The sequence below is a fragment of the Thalassophryne amazonica genome, chromosome 12 (genome assembly GCF_902500255.1).
Source record: "Thalassophryne amazonica chromosome 12, fThaAma1.1, whole genome shotgun sequence".
Lineage (NCBI taxonomy): Eukaryota > Metazoa > Chordata > Actinopteri > Batrachoidiformes > Batrachoididae > Thalassophryne > Thalassophryne amazonica.
The window spans coordinates 17,314,230-17,334,972 of NC_047114.1; the positions used below are offsets into that span (position 1 = coordinate 17,314,230).

The 20,743-nt window shown below is 42.8% G+C and overlaps 1 protein-coding gene across 1 annotated transcript in view; it reads right to left on the reverse strand.

The window, feature by feature from the left end:
- The window catches only part of LOC117521754 (cadherin-6-like), a 244,593-nt gene that overhangs the window by 62,846 nt on the left and 161,004 nt on the right, over positions 1-20,743 (reverse strand). Inside the window, exon 7 of the mRNA XM_034183098.1 lies at positions 2,993-3,129. Coding sequence (XP_034038989.1) covers positions 2,993-3,129 — 137 coding nt within the window. The remainder of the gene's footprint in view (positions 1-2,992; positions 3,130-20,743) is intronic.

Here is a 20,743-nt window from a genome sequence, read left to right on the forward strand (position 1 = left end):
TCTGCACTCTGCCACAAAGCATGCCTGTATATAGAGGGGGTTCAGGGGGTTCAAACAACCCCCCCCCCCCCCCCCCCCCCCGAGAATTCTGCTGATTTTTTTCTGCTGATTTTTTTCTGATCTGGATATCAACGTTATGTATTTTCTTTTCATTGATAATAAGCAACAAGCACTAACTGTTACACAGCTATTATCACACACCCTCAAGTTTCAATTTCCTCTGCCAGAGTAATCCCTTAAGTGATGAAAGGGGAAACTGCTAGATAAACTTTCCCCATGTGGGTTGACAATTTTTGCTCCCTGGTCCCTATCTTCCTCTGATATCAAACAGATTAGTAGGCTTGTAAATACCCATGTAGACACACAATTACACTTGTCTGGTTTGTAAAAACGTGTTTGTATGTATAAGCTGAGAAATAAAGGGAGCTTCTCCTTCCTGTTGCAAATACTGTAAAGGTGCAAATAATCACGTGGGCTTTATTATGTGAATTTTGTGAGTTAAACAAGGTCACCAAATTAAATACCACTATTTTAATACATAACGTACATATACGTACATATTCATAATGTAAACGTGAATATTAATACCGTTAAATACGAGGTCTGTTAGAAAACTATCCGGCCTTTTTATTTTTTGCAAAAACTATATGGATTTGAATCATGTGCGCTTGCATCAGCCAAGCTTGAACCTTCATGCACATGCGTGAGTTTTTTCACGCCTGTCGGTTGCGTCATTCGCAACCGACAGGCAAACCGAAAGTTTGCATTAACCGAAAGTTTGCATTAATGTTATCTTGGTTCTTCCTGGGTGGTTCTTATGGCAACTGATCCAATCCCAAGCAAGGACTATTTGTATATAAAAATGTATTTCCTAAAATGATACATTTTGGGTTTCAAATGAAATTTATGTAGCTTTTTACCCCTGCTTTGCTCCCTGAGCCCCCCACAAGGGCATTGCCCCTCGACCCCACCAGGGGCCCTGCGGCCCACTGGACCCCCAACTCAAGGATTTGAACCCCCCCTTTCACATTCCTTTATACGGCCCTGCAAAGAGATGCTTTTATTTTATACACAACAACATAGGGAAGACATCAAACACAAAACGGTTTAGACTTGTTGGTATTGAACTCCCCAAATGCATTGCAGCACAACAATTTACAGCCTTAGTGATTGCAGCGTAAATCCAACAAGAAAATGGTTATTGGGTGATTGTAACTGAAAAGATCAACTGAAATTAATGAATCTTAAGAAGAAAATACATGACGTTTTTTGTACTCAATGAATGTAAATTTGTTCCTTAACTAGATTTTTCTGTACATATAATAAACACACCTTTTGTTGTTATAATATTACAGATTTAATTGTATCATCATTTCATCCCCCCAGATTCATTTTTCTCAGTGCTGCAGCTCTGCACATCACTGTTCTTAAAAATAGGAGCCATCAGACTTTGTCTCCACTCCTCAGGCATCCTCTCACTTTTCAAGATTTTATTCAACAATGTGGATAGAAACTCCACTGCCATCTCTCCATGACATTTCCATGCCTCCGCTGGAATGTCATCTGGACCAACTGCCTTTCCACTCTTCATTCTCTTCATAGCTGCCCTCACTTCATCCTTACTAATCTCTTCTACTTGCTGATTTACTCTCTCCACATCATCCAGCCTTTTCTCTCTCTCACTTTCTTCATTCAAAATATTCCCTCCACCTTCTCAATACACTCTCCTCACTTGTCAGCACATTACCATCTGCTGCACATCCTTTCCAGCTCTGCCCTTTTGTCTGGCCAATCTGTACAAGTCCTTTTCTCCATTTACTGTTCAACTTGTACAGCTCGCTATGTGCCTTTTCCACTTGTCATTTCATCTTATGCCGCATTTCCTTGTACTCGCGTCTACTTTCTTCATCTCTCCAACTATCCCAATTCTTTTCTGCCAACCTCTTTCTCCTAATGCTTTCCTGGACATCTTCGTTCCACCACCAAGTCTCCTTGTCTTCCTTCCACTGTCCAGATGTCACACCCAGTACGTTCCTAGTTGTCTCCCTCATCACATCTGCAGTACTTTTCCAGTTATCCAAAATTGTTTCCCCTCCATTCAGTGCCTCTCTTACCTGCTCACTGAATTTCACACAACAGTTTTCCTCATTCAGCTTCCACCATCTGATCTGTTGTTCAACTATGGCTGTCTTCCTCTTCTTCACCTCTAAAGTCATCTTACAAACCACCATCCTTTGCTGTCTAACTATACTCTCTCCTGCCACCATCTTATAATCTGTAATTTCTTTTACCTTGCATCTCCGACACAGAATGTAGTCCACTTGAGTGCTCCTTCCTCCACTCTTATATGTTACCCTGTTCTCCTCCCTTTTCTTAAAGTAGGTATTCACTACAGCCATTTTCATCCTTTTTGCAAAATTAACTACCATCTGCCCTTCCCCATTCCTGTCCTTGATACCATATCTACACATTACTTCCTCATCACCTCTTTTCCCTTCACCAACTTGCCCATTAAAGTCCACTCCTATCACCTGCTGTCTGTGGACACATTCTTCTCCTCTTATTCTTATTCTTAACCCAGCAGTAGACCAATTTCCACCAGCACCCTGTTGGACAACAGCACTGGTGACTGTCGTTGTTAACCTGGACCTCGACCAATTTGGTATAGAAATTAGATTTGTACTCTGCATGTTTGGGTTGCTTGTTTTATGCTGGATGCCCTTCCTGATGCAATGCTACTCATTTATCTGGGCTTGGCACCGGAACTCAGAATGTACTGGTTGCACACCCCATGTGGCCGAGTTGTCAGCACATTACCAATCGACTGTCGCACAGACATGGAACAAACTGAAGTTAGTTATGATTACACAACTCAGGATACATGAAGTTTCCTCTTATTCTAGTATAATATGTTGGCAGATAACTGACAGTGTACAGTTGCTCTGTGTGCAATGCATCAAAACATCACTGACTCAGCACCAGCTGGACTTACTGAACTCAGTAGCAATGACAGAGATATTATGCCAGGCAATCTCCTCTCTGTCCAGGCCTTTCAGCAAGAAGATGGATCCATTCCCTGGATGCACATTGAACAGGCGGTCCATGTCCGTGCGACGGTCGATTGAGTATCTGTGACAAGAAATGCAATAGGAAGAAGTGAGTTTTTCACCTGAGCAGAGAGGATCTCCTGGAATATTTTGTGTGTGTAAGGCCTCTGATTTAATAGTTTATTTAAAACGCTGACAAGCAATCAGGCAGAGACATCGAGTTCACATCAGGTCTGCGCCCAAATACAATGCCTGTACACTGACATCATTGCGCCTTTCCAGCAAAATCACGCTGTATCTCTTGGACACTGATGTCCAACTGAGATCTGTGTAAAACTCAAAGTTGTGAAAGCGATTTCTGATTCAGTATTTTAACAAAAAATTTTGAGAAACGTTGAAAAATCATGTCTTTTTTTGAGTGACAGTCTAATTACGCTGGTGTGCTACACTGATAAAAATGTGGGGGAATCACAGTCAACAGAGTAGCATCTGATGGCTGGAAAAGTGCTGTAGATGGATCTGTGAAATAAATATTCATAGGCTTTAGAAATCACCCAGGTAGACAACCAGTCCATCCACATCTCCCAAAAGCAACCATCTGTATTCCACAGCCAGTCGATACGTGGGTGTCCCCTTTGTCTTCTCCAGGGACTGGGGTCTTCAACAAGGCGTTCCTAACCTGCATGTTTCAAATCTGTAAAGGACAGTCTTACTGACTCCATGGGCTGCCCCATCCCACACTCCTGTACATTCTATTAGGAGATTGATCCATATTCACCGAAAACAAAATCATCTCTAAATTACGCCTCATTGCTCTAGCTATTGTCAAGAAAATTATGCTCATGCACAGGAAATCAAAGAACAGCATAAATATTTCACACTGGGACAACCTGCTTGCTGATTAATAATCTGTAAAAAAAAACAAATCTGCAGTCAAGAAGAGATGGACTCTGTCATGCTCGGCCCTGATCAGGGCTTTGGTTCTGCTGTTCCCTCTTTCTTTTGCCCATCGCCTGCCCCAGGTTTGCTTTATTAGTTGTTTATCTTCATCATGTGTGTATCCTATGTTCTCTTTTGATTGGCCACTTTTGTTTCTTTGTTACTTTTATACTTCTGCCATAGTTCAGTTCCATTGTAGTTCTGCCAGGCTGTATTTTCATTGTTTATCATTTAGTGGTCATCTGTTTATTTTTGCTGTTCTCATTTCTGTTATACTTTAATATTGGATTTTGCTTTTGGTTTATTATTTAGTCTTTGCTTGTTGATTTTGTCATGTGGTTGTCTTTATTGTATTCTTCAGTCATTTGTAAGTTCCAGTTTAATTTTGTCTTAGTGTTTACGTTCTTATTTTGATCATATTCTGATCAGTTCTCATGCTCATGTCTGATTTTAGTTCCTGTTCATATTAATATTATATTCTGTTGTAGCTCTGTTCGTTGTTCCCTGTTATTCCTCACGCCCAGTTAATTATGTTCACGCCACACCATACACCTGCCATTATGTCTTTGTCCCTCACTTTGATTCAGTCTGTTTCGTGTTTCTATTCACTCACACTCTTGGCACCTGTTCACGTATCTTGGTATCTGACATCACTCCACTTTGTGCACTCCCTTCCCCACTATCTTGTCCATGTATACTCTTTGCCCACTAGCCACGCCCCTTTCTAGATTGTTCATCATGTGCACCAAATTAACACCTGCTTCACATCACCCTGATTTGTTTGCTCCTTATTTAAACCCTCTCAATCTCACAGCTCACGGCCAGTTTGTTGTTGCTTCTTACACACATCCCAGCCTTTGTATTTAGTCCTGATTTCTTGCCTTGCTGTGTACCATGTTTTGCTCCGTCCTCCTCGACCATGCCTTTTTTGCCTCATCCTTGAAAACTGTGTTTGCTTGTGCCTTTGAACCCTGTCAGAATATGATTGCATTTTTGCTTGCCCCCTATTGTGCCTCTGTGCCGCTGACTGACTACCTGTGTACCGAACTTGAGCCTGGAATAAAGACCATGATTTCTCACACGCCTAAACCAAGTCTGGGAATCTGCTTCCTGGGTCGAGCTGCTCCTGGTGCCAGGCAGCTGCCCGCCTTGACAGACTTGGGAACATGGCATGCTGGGGTCGTCACTGATTACGTCGATCCACACCTAGTCTGGTTGTTGTTTGTATACTGAACATTGTCCTCTGACGGTCATGTCCATTTTTCACGGTCATTTTTCATTTGTTATCATCCTATTTAGCATAAATACAGGCTGCTATATATTAGCAACAAACTGGAGGCACTACTGTGCTCTCCCATCAGTGTTGTTTTCTGCCAAGGGGTCTCCGGTTGTGCAACAAACATTGCAGACTGGAGACACTGAGCATAATGCAACTTTCGCTGTTGCATCACTTTACACAGTTTCATTAATTTTGCGGATCAGATAAGGATTTTATTCAAGAAAACAGATCAAATCCTGGCTTGAGTCTCCCATGGGTCTTCTGGAAAACTGTAATGGGAATTTCATGTATTTCTTTGAAGAAAATCCTTCTTGAAGCTATATAGCTGGTAATGCAACAGGTAAAAGTGGCACGATGCCCTGTTTCTCCAGTCACAGCTACACAAGTCTACAACTCCTACAGAGTTGTCTGGGAGTGTTGGTGGCTTTTGTCACCAGTCTCCTTCTTGCATAGTCACTCAATTTTTGGGAACTATCTACTCCAGTCAGATTTATCATACTGTCTGTATTGCTTAATGATTGATGTAAATGAAGCCCAAAACACATTCAGTGACTTGAAATGTTAATGTGTCTATCCCCCGACTAGTCTGCCAAAAATTGTCTGTAGAAGTGATGATTTGTATTCTACAACCCCTGGCAAAAATTATGGAATCACCGGCCTCAGAGGATGTTCATTCAGTTGTTTAATTTTGTAGAAAAAAAGCAGATCACAGACATGACACAAAACTAAAGTCATTTCAAATGGCAACTTTCTGGCTTTAAGAAACACTATAAGAAATCAAGAAAAAAAGATTGTGGCAGTCAGTAATGGTTACTTTTTAGACCAAGCAGAGGAAAAAAAATATGGAATCACTCAATTCTGAGGAAAAAATTATGGAATCACCCTGTAAATTTTCATCCCCCAAATTAAAACCTGCATCAAATCAGATCTGCTCATTGACATTGACCCTATGCCATGACATTGATCCTATGTGTCTTTTTGCAAGGAACGTTTTCACAGTTTTTGCTCTAAGGCAAGATGCATTATCATCTTGAAAAATGATTTCATCATCCCCAAACATCCTTTCAATTGTCCAAAATATCAACATAAACTTGTGCATTTATTGATGATGTAATGACAACCATCTCCCCAGTGCCTTTACCTGACATGCAGCCCCATATCATCAATGACTGTGGAAATTTGCATGTTCTCTTCAGGCAGTCATCTTTATAAATCTCATTGGAAAGGCACCAAACAACAGTTCCAGCATCATCACCTTGCCCAATGCAGATTCGAGATTCATCACTGAATATGACTTTCATCCAGTCATCCACAGTCCACAATTGCTTTTCCTTAGCCCATTGTAACCTTGTTTTTTTCTGTTTAGGTGTTAATGATGCCTTTCGTTTAGCTTTTTCTGTATGTAAATCCAATTTCCTTTAGGCGGTTTCTAACAGTTCGGTCACAGACGTTGACTCCAGTTTCCTCCCATTCGTTCCTCATTTGTTTTGTTGTACATTTTTCGATTTTTGAGACATATTGTTTTAAGTTTTCTGTCTTGACGCGTTGATGTCTTCCTTGGTCTACCAGTATGTTTGCCTTTAACAACCTTCCCATGTTGTTTGTATTTGGTCCAGAGTTTAGACACAGCTGACTGTGAACAACCAACATCTTTTGCAACATTGCGTGATGATTTACTCTCTTTTAAGAGTTTGATAATCCTCTCCTTTGTTTCAATTGACATCTCTCGTGTTGGAGCCATGATTCATGTCAGTCCACTTGGTGCAACAGCTCTCCAAGGTGTGATCACTCCTTTTTAGATGCAGACTAACGAGCAGATCTGACATGATGCAGGTGTTAGTTTTGGGGATGAAAATTTACAGGGTGATTCCATAATTTTTTCCTCAGAATTGAGTGATTCCATATTTTTTTCCTCTGCTTGGTCTAAAAAAGTAACCGTTACTGACTGCCACAATCTTTTTTTCTTGATTTCTTATAGTGTTTCTTAAAGCCAGAAAGGTGCCATTTGAAATGACTTTAGTTTCGTGTTATGTCTGTGATCTGCTTTTTTTCTACAAAATTAAACAACTGAATGAACATCCTCCGAGGCCAGTGATTCCATAATTTTTGGCAGGGGTTGTAATATTTAGTTTGTCCAGCTGCATATGGACTCTGAAAATCAAGGGACTGTGTATTAAACAGTGGTGGGCACAGCTAACCAAAACATTAGATTCAATAACTGCTAATCAGCTAACTGAAAAGTTATTTATAATCTAAACCAAGAAACTGCTTAAAAATTTGTCCGAAGCTACAGCTAACCAGTAACTTTCCATTTTGTCTCTCGTACACTCTCAGCTATTACCAAACCGATATTGAGTTTAAACACCGCCAAAACTTCTAATAGAATCAAAGGCAATCACAAACCCAAACACAGCCAATGAATCAGCGCTTCTGTTTTTATGCACCCTATCCACTGCTCTAGAGAAGTGTCATTTATCTTGACAGCATACGGTGGTCCAGCCATGAGGCAGAGGTCTTGCAATGGAAAGCAAGTTTGACTTATGGTTTTGATTTATAAATTAAATTAATCTGGATAGAATAACTACATTAATGTAAACTCTTAAAATGTATAAAGTGATATATAACACATGTCTGTTAATTTAAAAATAAAGCACTAATTCTGAAGATTTGAACATTAACACACATATGCCCAAAGGTATTATGGGTAAACTTAGCCTCAGCTCATACTGATTGGTTGACTAATTCATTCTATGTAAAAAAAAACAACACAAGTGAATCAATGTAACGTGTTGATGTTTACAAATAAATGTGCTTTTGTAAATTATGTCATTTTTTTGTTAAAAAAGGCATTTGTAAAGCGGAAAAGTCTGTTAAATTGTAATTGAAAATTTTCAAGATTCTGCTAGACAGTGGCTAAGCACATACGTGATGACATCACAACTCTATCCGGTTAGGGAGATGCAGTTTCTTTCAATCACAAGAACTGTCAAAAAACTTTCTCGTGTGTAGTTGGAGTTGTGTGGTGATAGGAATAGCCTTTTGAATGGTTGAATAACGATGTCAGTGGCAAAAAGAACTAAAATAATAGTGAAAACATGTTCATTGTGCCCAGAATGTTGGTATGTTGGTCGCTGAACTTTGCGGTGTAGTGTCATAACAACGCATCAATCAGTCGCTCCGTGAGGCATCATAACATCCGATCGGTTAGTCGCTCTGTGAGGTGTTATAACAACAGATCAATCAGTCGCTCCGTGAGGCATCACAACAATGGATCTGTTCAGCCTGGTTCACACGGAAAGATAATTAGGCCGATCTAGGCCGGACCCGATCTTCCCCTTCCGACAATCTTAAGGATGCCCGACAATCGTGATGATGCTAAAGATAATCTTATCAGATATTTCTGCCATGTGTGGTGTGTTAAGAGTGCTCTGATCTGCTCAGAAGGACATCAGGAGCATTCTGATCGCAAATCGGGGATATTCAACATGATGGATTGTCCTGGCCCAATATCGCAGCGTGTGTGGTGTCCTCTGACCACAAACGAACACACAGCCTGTTGAATGTGATGTGTAGCCTATCAGAAAGCGAGGTGATGGATGCACGGAGCGAAATCTAAAATCAAAACGGCTTACCAGAAAGTCTGGTGGTCACACTGTCTCCACTCCTTTTAAAGAACGCCTTTTCTTTTTCTTTTTGTATCATTTTTTTCCTCTGTTGCAAATAGTCAATCAATCAATCAATCAATTTTTTTTTATATAGCGCCAAATCACAACAAACAGTTGCCCCAAGGCGCTTTATATTGTAAGGCAAGGCCATACAATAATTATGTAAAACCCCAAACGGTCAAACGACCCCCTGTGAGCAAGCACTTGGCTACAGTGGGAAGGAAAAACTCCCTTTTAACAGGAAGAAACCTCCAGCAGAACCAGGCTCAGGGAGGGGCAGTCTTCTGCTGGGACTGGTTGGGGCTGAGGGAGAGAACCAGGAAAAAGACATGCTGTGGAGGGGAGCAGAGATCGATCACTAATGATTAAATGCAGAGTGGTGCATACAGAGCAAAAAGAGAAAGAAACAGTGCATCATGGGAACCCCCCAGCAGTCTACGTCTATAGCAGCATAACTAAGGGATGGTTCAGGGTCACCTGATCCAGCCCTAACTATAAGCTTTAGCAAAAAGGAAAGTTTTAAGCCTAATCTTAAAAGTAGAGAGGGTTGTCTGTCTCCCTGATCTGAATTGGGAGCTGGTTCCACAGGAGAGGAGCCTGAAAGCTGAAGGCTCTGCCTCCCATTCTACTCTTACAAACCCTAGGAACTACAAGTAAGCCTGCAGTCTGAGAGCGAAGCGCTCTATTGGGGTGATATGGTACTACGAGGTCCCTAAGATAAGATGGGACCTGATTATTCAAAACCTTATAAGTAAGAAGAAGAATTTTAAATTCTATTCTAGAATTAACAGGAAGCCAATGAAGAGAGGCCAATATGGGTGAGATATGCTCTCTCCTTCTAGTCCTAGTCCACAAACTATCTCCATTTGTTTCCTCTGAAGTCATGCTTAATCTAGAGACATTTTGTGAGATTTTCTGTCTGACCTGGGAATGTTTATGTGTCAAATCTGTTCATGTGTTGTTTATACCGCATAGATGCACACCACACACTGTATGACCAAACCTGTCAGATCTATGATTTTTTTTTTATCTCCATGTGTGTGGTCTCTTAGGTTTTGGAAACCTACAGATAATTTTAAAATCCTGCCATGTGAACCAAGTGTCACATGGCAGGTTGTCACATGGCACATTCAGGTCGACAACACTGTGATATAATGGGTCGCCAGTAGATGGCAGTGTTCTATGCATTTTGACGCCGGTTATATCACATGGCGTTGGTTTTATGTAGAATGAATTAGTCAACCAATCAGTATGAGTGGAGGCTACGTTTACCCATAATCCCTTTGGGCACCTGTGTGTTAATGTTCAAATCTTCAATTAGTGCATCATTTTGATATATGTTATATATTCACTTTGTACATTTTAAGAGTTTACATTAATAAGGTTATGCTATCCTGAATAATCTGATTTATAAATCAAAACCATAAGTCAAACCTGCTTTCCATTTCAAGACCTCTGCCTCATGGCTGGACCACTGTATGGTGTTAGGAATAATGACTTTTTGTGGCAGTCTGGTGGCTAAGATCTCTCTGCAGGGAACAGAGTTGAGCTTAGCTTCCTCACTGCTGCAAAATACATAGCAGACAGTAGCAAAAGGGATTATAAATGTTTTTCAATGTTGCTAGCTAAATGAAAGAACATCAACAGTCTAAAAGTCATCAGAACTAAATTTATTGGAAGACAATTTGTCTGATGATAGTTTTAAAATGTATCTGAAAAGCTAATCTGCTAACAAAAACATTATCTTTGATAATTATTGGTTATCGGATTAGCTGAACAGTGCCCACCACTGGTATTAAAATGGTTGCAATTCCAAAGTGGTTTGCGATATCTAGATATTAAAAGCCGAGTGGCCTCTGGGTATGTGAATATGTGCATGCGTACATGTGTATGCCTTTGCTCACGAAGAACCTGGGGACCACTGACATTTGCTGTTTGGTATGCTTATATATGCTTATATATTTTGGGTCAAGGATGAACGCTGCCAAGACAGAATGTTGATAGGACTAATATTTTTGGAGAAACTACAGATGATAGCTCACAACACTGAACAATGGACATCAGAGCATCACATCAGAGCATAGCTCATCTGAACGATTATGACAAGAAGGTAAATCTGTTATAAACATAGGAATAAATACTGTAACAGTTGCAGACAAGAAGGAAAAAACACGCAACTATCAACTTATCAAGCCTTGACAATGTAAACAAGTTAAATAATTACCTTTTTAGACAGGTCAAAATGCTTTCTGCAGCTTGTTAGCTGTTCGCGCGTGCGTGCACGCCCAGCTGCAGCTTCCTCTGTGATACAGGAGATGATTAGAGCCATTTTCAACAGCCAATTTACAGAATAAAATGATTAATCCGCCATGAAATAATTATTTTATATATGCAGCATCCAGCGCAGAGCGCGTGGCAGCCGGTGGAACAAAGAACGGCATCCAGCTGTGAACACAGCGCATCTGATTTGCATCCGCCGCAAATCAGATGCAAAGCAGATGCAATAAAAACGGTTTAATCGTGGCCAGTCTGTATGCAGTCACTACAACTTATTTTAGTTCATGATGTGGACATGATGGGCAAAATATCCATTTTACACACTGGCCCAGTCCGCTGCCAAGCCGCAAATCCCCATTATCAGCAGATGATGCCGAATATAGAGCGCATATTTGAGTATGTACTGAGTATGTATGGAGTATGTAAGGCGGATGTCATTCACAGCCAAAATTTTGAGCAGCTCAAAATTCCTGGTAACAGAAAAACGTGCCTCTGTGGATAACTGCGGACGTGTGCGGGTGTCGGCCGACTCATACAAGCATGTTTCACACATAATGCGGATGTTAAGTGAATATGAGCCAATTTTGTGCGCAATCAATACACAAATCCTCCTAAACGCCAGTGGGACCGGGCCCTGAGGCAATTCGCAGTGCTCTTGATGACATCTAGATCTAAAATGTTAAAATCTGAATGTTATCAAAGGAGTTCACATCTAAAACCTCTAGATAATCATGATAAATGGTTTCTCATGCCGTAAAGCATACGAGGTCTGTGAGAAAAGTATCCGACCTTTTTATTTTTCTCAAAAACCATATGGATTTGAATCACGTGTGATTGCATCAGCCAAGCTTGAACCTTCGTGTGCATGCGTGAGTTTTTTCACGCCTGTCGGTTGTGTCATTCACCTGTGAGCCTGTGTTTTGTCATGGAAAGAGGAACGGCGACGCGCGGTGGAGCCACATGGCGCAAAGCAATGGCGTGATGAAGCCTCACAGGACATGTTCCGGCATGTCCAGCTCATGCACAATCACAATCGGATAATCACACGACTGGAAAGCAATCGGAATCCGTCTGAAAGCCATCTCAAAGCCGTCCTGTGAGACCAACACGGAGGTGGTTTTGTGCCGCGTAATGAACGGCTCCGTGGCGCGTCCCTCCGCTTTTCTTTCCATGAAAAACTCCTGTAACAGTGGAATGTGCCGAAAAAGTGCTGATGTCCACGTCTCCTGCCTTTTTGTGAAAGTCAGACGACCTCCCGGATCAACAAAGCCTTCATGTTGGAAATGATCTGGTTGTTTCAGTGCGGTCTGAGCATGTCGATCAGCGCTCGGAGCGCGCCGCGCTCTCAGCAGTTGTGGGCCATCCTTAAAGCGGCAGTAACACTCTGTAATCTGTTTAATCCCCATAAAATCATCCCTGAAAGCCATATTAATTTTTCAAACGGTGTCCACCTGGAGGACTCTCACAGTTTCTGGAAAAAAATTGATGCAGCAAAGCTCCAAATCGTTCAGACATTTATTCGCAATAAAAAAACGACGAGAGGGGTGGACCAGTGCTCACACAAAGCCTGCTCACAGGTGAATGACGCAACCGACAGGTGTGAAAAAACTCATGCATGCGCACGAAGGTTCAAGCTTGGCTGACGCAATCACACGTGATTCAAATCCATATGGTTTTTGAAAAAATAATAAGGTCGGATACTTTTCTCACAGACCTCGTACATTTAGACACTTAATTCAGGAGGTTTCTAACCTTTGCAGAACTACAGAGATGTCAAAATAACTGAAATGGTGGCCATTTTGGACAACATCTTGCATTTCTGGACCTATCCTGACAATTTCAGCTTGTTCTGTAAAATTTCCTTTATTTGTCCATTTTTGAGCTCATGTTCTTGGATGATGGGTGAATTGAAGATAAGTTGTGCTCCTTCTGCAACAAGCAGAAGTGAAATCTTTGGATGAGATAATTGCATGGAGTGGAAGACACTTTGTGCCGCACTCCTGTTCAGTCTTACTGCTGCCTCTTCAAAACATCAAAACACAGCAGCTTCTCAAAAATCTCGTCTGCAGATTTCTCAAAGTGCGCTGGCTTCTTAAACTCACTGCTGAATGCAGTTATTCTCAGCAGCCCCGGCACTCCATCGATAATAGAACTGAGCGGCCTTTGCTTCTTTCTTTTTTTTACAATCAAAGCAAAGCGCTCGATGAACAGGAGCAACATATTCTACTTCATCTTCTGCTTCCTTCTACTTCATCTTTTGCGTCATCTTCAGCGCACCGATCACAGCTGGTTTCAGTGTTCACTCTGTCAGCTCCAAAATGTTACAGCCAAACACCATCAGCTGTTTGTTATGTAACATTTCACTCATAATGATAGGCAGTGACCCATTAATAGAGAATGGCGCATCAATGCGCTGAGACCTGACCATAATTAGAAAGCACTCAGTCATAAAATAACACTTCACTGTGAAAAGATGATGAAAAAAACAGCACAAAGTGGGTTTGTGTGTGCGTGCATGTATGTGTGTGTCGCCTGTCACCATGCGTCACTTTAGCATGGCTCCATGCTTCTTTTAATTGGAATGTGCATTAAAGCTAGAAGCAGCAGGACAAACTGCATTGGATGCTTAGTGTTGCTAGAAATTAAATCAGACACAGTATGTGCTCATCTGTTCACACAAGTATCGTGGTCAGTGACTGTTGTTTATGCGTATGCACCCAACAGCAGTTCGGGGTGTTCGTTTGACCTTCTTGGAGTCCCTCAATGGACTCCTATATGGGACTCCATTTTTCTGTTGAGGACCTTCAATCCACACTTGGGCAATGACAGGGACACTTACAGAGGCGCGATTGGGAGGAACAGCCTCCCTGATCTAAACCTTAGCGGTCGTTTGCTGTTGGAGTTCTGTGCTTGTCATGGACTGTCCATGATAAACACCATGTTCGAACATAAGCAAGCTCATAAGTGTACATGGTGCCGGAGAACCCTAGGCAAAAGGTTGATGATTGATTTTGTGATCATAGCATCTGAGGCTGCATGTTCTGGACACTCAGGTGAAGAGAGGGGCAGAGCTGTCAACTGATCACCATACAGTGTTGAGTTGGATCAGAGGGTGGGGGAGGACTTGGCACACACCTGGTAAGCCCAAACGGATAGTGCGGGTGAACTGGGAACATCTGGAGGAGCCCACTGTTCTACATATCTTCAACTCACACCTCCGGCAGAGCTTTTCTGGCATCCCTGTGAAGTTTGGGGGTATTGAACTAGAATGGGCAATGTTTAAAGCTTCCATTACTGAAGCCGCAGCAGGGAGCTGTAGCCTGAAGGTCTTAGGTGCCTCAAGGGGCGGCAACCCTCAAACACCGTGGTGGACACTGTTAGTCTGGGAAGCCGTCTGACTGAAGAAGGAGTCCTTCCGGGATATATTATCGTGTAAGATTCTGGAGGCAGTTGCAAGGTACTGACAGGCCCGAAGAGTGGCAGCCTCAGCTGTGAAGAGGCAACGCAACAGGTATGGGAGGAGTTCTGAGTAACCATGGAGAAGGACTTTCGGTTGGCACCAAGGTGCTTCTGGCGGACCAGGAGACACTTCAGCAGAGGAAAACGGGGAGCCATCCAAGCTGTCTACAGCAAGGATGGGATTCTGTTGACCTCAACTGAGGAGGCAATCGGGGGCTGGAAGGAACACTTTGAGGAACTCCTATCAGACTAGAGTACCCTCTATAGTAGGAGCAGAGCTGGAAGCTGATGGGGGATCATCATCAATTTCCCTGGTGGAAGTCACTGAGGTAGTCAAACAACTCCGCAGTGACAAAGCCCTGGGGGTTGATGAGATGAATGGGTCGGTTTACAGCCTGAATGTGAAGCGGCTAGGATGAGGATCAGCACCTCTAAATCTGAGGCTATGGTTCTTAGCAGGAAACTGATGGATTGCCTACTCCAAGTAGGGAATGAGGTCTTGTCCCAGGTGTTCAAGAGTTCAAGTACTATGGGGTCTTGTTCACAAGAAAGGGGACAATGGAATCTGAGATTGGCCGGAGAATCGGAGCAGCAGGGACAGTGGGACAGGGACAGTACCTTAGGGCCCTGTCCCACTGGCGTGTAGGAGGATTTGCATATGGATTGGAGGTGGAGTACACAGAAGAGGGAAACCTTTAAAATGCATGTAGTAAAGCTGAAATGAGAAGTGAACCTATAAACTGCTTACTTTGAGTCACTGTGCAACCCCATCACCCAAACCAAGAAATTCAAAGTACTTTCCTGTAAACTCTGTTACTAACAGCGTAATCTGATAAACAACAAAAGAATATTAGAAAATAATATCAGCAAAAGCAATGAAACATTTCAATGCTAAATATCCAATAGAAATTTGTGAAGCACTGCCTAAAAGGTAAAACATGGGTTTGCCGTGTAGGTTTAAATATTTTAACATTTTCAGCGGTCCTTTGAGCCGCATCAATATAAACCGAACAACACTCCAAGGCCAACAGTCCACTACAGTATGATGTGCATTTCAAGCTGCTATTTTAAAACTGTACAGTAACTGACCCCACTATTGCTTTCTGTGTGTGTGTGAGTGTGTGTCTATATGTGTCTGTGTTTCTCTTTGTATATGTGTGTGTACCTGAAAGGATGTCTGCATCTTTGCGTGCGTATCTGTGAGTATGTCTGTGCCTTTGTTTGTGTATCTGTGAGTATGTCTGCATCTTTGCGTGTGTATTTGAGAGTATGTCTGCATCTTTGCGTGTGTATCTGAGAGTATGTCTGCATCTTTGTGTGTGTATCTATGAGTATGTCTGTTTCTTCGCATGTGTATCTGAGAATATGTCTGCATCTTTGAGTGCGGATCTGAGAGTATGTCTGCGTCTTTGAGTGTGGATCTGAGACTATGTCTGCGTCTTTGAGTGCGGATCTGAGAGTATGTCTGCATTTTTGCGTGTGTATTTGAGAGTATGTCTGTTTCTTTGCATGTGTATCTGAGAATATGTGTGCATCGTTGCGTGTGTACCTGAGAGTATGTTTGTGTGTGCATCTGTGAGTATGTCTGTGCCTTTGTTCGTGTATCTGTGAGTACGTTTGCGTCTTTGCGTGTGCATCTGAGAGTATGTCTGCGTCTTTGTGTTTGTACCTGAGAGTATGTCTGTTTCTTTGCGTCTGTCTCTGAGAGTATGTCTGCGTCTTTGTGTGTGTACCTGAGAGTATGTTTGTGTGTGCATCTGTGAGCATGTCTGTGTCTTTGCATGTGCATCTGAGAGTATGTCTGCATCTTTGCGTGTGCATCTGTGAGTATGTCTGTGTCTTTGGGCCCTGTCCCACTGGCGTTTAGGAGGATTTGCGCATGAAATGAGGAGACAAAAGCTGAGCGTCTGCAACAAAGGTGGGCGGAAATGACAAATGTCTTGGGGTGGATCAGCGAATACATGAGGAAGAAAAGCGGATAAAACGGAACAGAAGTGAAGGCGACCGCGGAGACACAGCAGCCGTGATGCACTCGCTTCATCCTTGCCCACTCTGTCTGCATGCGCAACATATCATTTGCGACCATGATGTGGCCGTGCTGGGCACGCGTCATATCTGTTTTGCACGCTGTCCCGTTCCGCCACCAAGCCGTACCAACCCGTCAGTTGTGGATATCAGCGGATGACAGGGGATATGCGGCGCATTGGTTGTGTCTTTGCGTGTGTATCTGAGAGTGTGTCTGCGTCTTTGCGTGTGTCTGCGTCTTTGCATGTGTACCTGAGAGTGTGTCTGTGTCTTTGCGTGTGTACCTGAGAGTATGTCTGTTTCTTTGAATGTGCATCTCAGAGTATGTCTGTTTCTTTGAATGTGCATCTGTGAGTATGTCTGCATCTTTGCATGTGCATCTCAGAGTATGTCTGCGTCTTTGCGTCTGCATCTCAGAGTGTGTCTGTGTCTTTGCGTGTGTCTCTGGGAGTATGTTTGTGTGTGCATCTGTAAGCATGTCTGTTTCTTTGCGTGTGTATCTGAGAGTATGTCTGTGTCTTTGTGTGTGCATCTGAGAGTATATTTGCATGTGCATCTGTGAGTATGTCTGCATCTTTGCGTGTTTACCTGAGAGTATGTCTGTTTCTTTGCGTGTGTCTCTGAGAGTATGTATGCGTCTTTGGTGTGCATCTGAGAGTATGTTTGCATGTGCATCTGTGAGTATGTCTGTGTCTTTGCATGTATACCTGAGAGTATGTTGCATCTTTGCATGTGCATCTGAGAGAATGTCTTCATCTTTGCGTGTGCATCTGTGAGTATGTCTGCATCTTTGCATGTGCACCTGAGAGTATGTCTGTGTCTTTGCATGTGCATCTCAGAGTATGTCTGCATCTTTGCGTGTGTACCTGAGAGTATGTCTGTTTCTTTGCGTGTGTCTCTGAGAGTATGTCTGCGTCTTTGTGTGTGTACCTGAGAGTATGTTTGTGTGTGCATCTGTGAGTATGTCTGCGACTTTGCATGTGCATCTGAGAGTATGTCTGCATCTTTGCGTATGCATCTCAGAGTATGTCTGCGTCTTTGCATGGAGATCTGAGAATGTGTCTGCGTCCTTGCATGTGTATCTGAGAGTATGTCTGCATCTTTGTGTGTGCATCTGAGAGTATGTTTGCGTGTGCATCTGTGAGTATGTCTGCGACTTTGCGTGTGCACCTGAGAGTATGTCTGCATCTTTGCATGTGCATCTGTGATTATGTCTGTATCTTTGCGTGATCATCTGTGAGTATGTCTGCATCTTTATGTGTGTACCTGAGAGTATGTCTGTTTCTTTGCGTGTGTATCTGAGAGTATGTCTGCGTCTTTGCATGTGTACCTGAGAGTATGTCTGTTTCTTTGCGTGTGTCTATGAGAGTATGTCTGCGTCTTTGTGTGTGTCTATGAGAGTATGTCTGCGTCTTTGTGTGTGTACCTGAGAGTATGTTTGTGTGTGCATCTGTGAACATGTCTGCGTCTTTGCGTCTGCATCTGAGAGTATGTCTGCATCTTTGCGTGTGCATCTGTGAGTATGTATGCGTCTTTGCATGTGCATCTGAGAGTATGTTTGCGTGTGCATCTGTGAGTATGTCTGCGACTTTGCGTGTGCACCTGTGAGTATGTCTGCATCTTTGCATGTGCATCTCAGAGTATGTCTGCATCTTTGCGTGTGTACCTGAGAGAATGTCTGTTTCTTTGCGTGTGTCTCTGAGAGTATGTCTGCGTCTTTGTGTGTGTACCTGAGACTGTTTGTGTGTGCATCTGTGAGCATGCCTGTGTCTTTGCATGTGCATCTGAGAGTATGTCTGTGTCTTTGTGTGTGCATCTGTGAGTATGTCTTCGTCTTTGCGTGTGCATCTGAGAGTATGTCTGCATCTTTGCGTGTGCATCTCAGAGTATGTCTCCGTCTTTGTGTGTGCATCTGGGAGTATGTTTGCGTGTGCATTTGTGAGTATGTCTGCGACTTTGCGTGTGCACCTGAGAGTATGTCTGCATCTTTGCATGTGCATCTGTGATTATGTCTGTATCTTTGCGTGATCATCTGTGAGTATGTCTGCATCTTTGTGTGTGTACCTGAGAGTATGTCTGTTTCTTTGCGTGTGTATCTGAGAGTATGTCTGCGTCTTTGCATGTGTACCTGAGAGTATGTCTGTTTCTTTGCGTGTGTCTGTGAGAGTATGTCTGCGTCTTTGTGTGTGTCTATGAGAGTATGTCTGCGTCTTTGTGTGTGTACCTGAGAGTATGTTTGTGTGTGCATCTGTGAACATGTCTGCATCTTTGCGTCTGCATCTGAGAGTATGTCTGCATCTTTGCGTGTGCATCTGTGATTATGTCTGTATCTTTGCGTGATCATCTGTGATTATGTCTGCATCTTTATGTGTGTACCTGAGAGTATGTCTGTTTCTTTGCGTGTGTATCTGAGAGTATGTCTGCGTCTTTGCATGTGTACCTGAGAGTATGTCTGTTTCTTTGAGTGTGTCTATGAGAGTATGTCTGCGTCTTTGTGTGTGTCTATGAGAGTATGTCTGCGTCTTTGTGTGTGTACCTGAGAGTATGTTTGTGTGTGCATCTGTGAACATGTCTGCGTCTTTGCGTCTGCATCTGAGAGTATGTCTGCATCTTTGTGTGTGCATCTGTGAGTATGTCTGCGTCTTTGCGTGTGCATCCGAGAGTATGTCTGCGTCTTTGTGTGTGTACCTGAGAGTATGTTTGTGTGTGCATCTGTGAACATGTCTGCGTCTTTGCGTCTGCATCTGAGAGTATGTCTGCATCTTTGCGTGTGCATCTGTGAGTATGTATGCGTCTTTGCACGTGCATCTGAGAGTATGTTTGCGTGTGCATCTGTGAGTATGTCTGCGACTTTGCGTGTGCACCTGTGAGTATGTCTGTATCTTTGCATGTGCATCTCAGAGTATGTCTGCATCTTTGCGTGTGTACCTGAGAGAATGTCTGTTTCTTTGCGTGTGTCTCTGAGAGTATGTCTGCGTCTTTGTGTGTGTACCTGAGACTGTTTGTGTGTGCATCTGTGAGCATGTCTGTGTCTTTGCATGTGCATCTGAGAGTATGTCTGTGTCTTTGTGTGTGCATCTGTGAGTATGTCTTCGTCTTTGCGTGTGCATCTGAGAGTATGTCTGCATCTTTGCGTGTGCATCTCAGAGTATGTCTCCGTCTTTGTGTGTGCATCTGGGAGTATGTTTGCGTGTGCATTTGTGAGTATGTCTGTGACTTTGCGTGTGCACCTGAGAGTATGACTGCATCTTTGCATGTGCATCTGTGATTATGTCTGTATCTTTGCGTGATCATCTGTGAGTATGTCTGCATCTTTGTGTGTGTACCTGAGAGTATGTCTGTTTCTTTGCGTGTGTATCTGAGAGTATGTCTGCGTCTTTGCATGTGTACCTGAGAGTATGTCTGTTTCTTTGCGTGTGTCTGTGAGAGTATGTCTGCGTCTTTGTGTGTGTCTATGAGAGTATGTCTGCGTCTTTGTGTGTGTACCTGAGAGTATGTTTGTGTGTGCATCTGTGAACATGTCTGTGTCTTTGCGTCTGCATCTGAGAGTATGTCTGCATCTTTGCGTGTGCATCTGTGAGTATGTCTGCGTCTTTGCGTGTGCATCTGTGAGTATGTCTGCATCTTTGTGTGTGTACCTGAGAGTATGTCTGTTTCTTTGCGTGTGTATCTGAGAGTATGTCTGCGTCTTTGCATGTGTACCTGAGAGTATGTCTGTTTCTTTGCGTGTGTCTGTGAGAGTATGTCTGCGTCTTTGTGTGTGTCTATGAGAGTATGTCTGCGTCTTTGTGTGTGTACCTGAGAGTATGTTTGTGTGTGCATCTGTGAACATGTCTGCGTCTTTGCGCCTGCATCTGAGAGTATGTCTGCATCTTTGCGTGTGCATCTGTGAGTAAATCTGCGTCTTTGCGTGTGCATCTGAGAGTATGTTTGCGTGTGCATCTGTGAGTATGTCTGCGACTTTGCGTGTGCACCTGTGAGTATGTCTGCATCTTTGCATGTGCATCTCAGAGTATGTCTGCATCTTTGCGTGTGTATCTGAGAGTATGTCT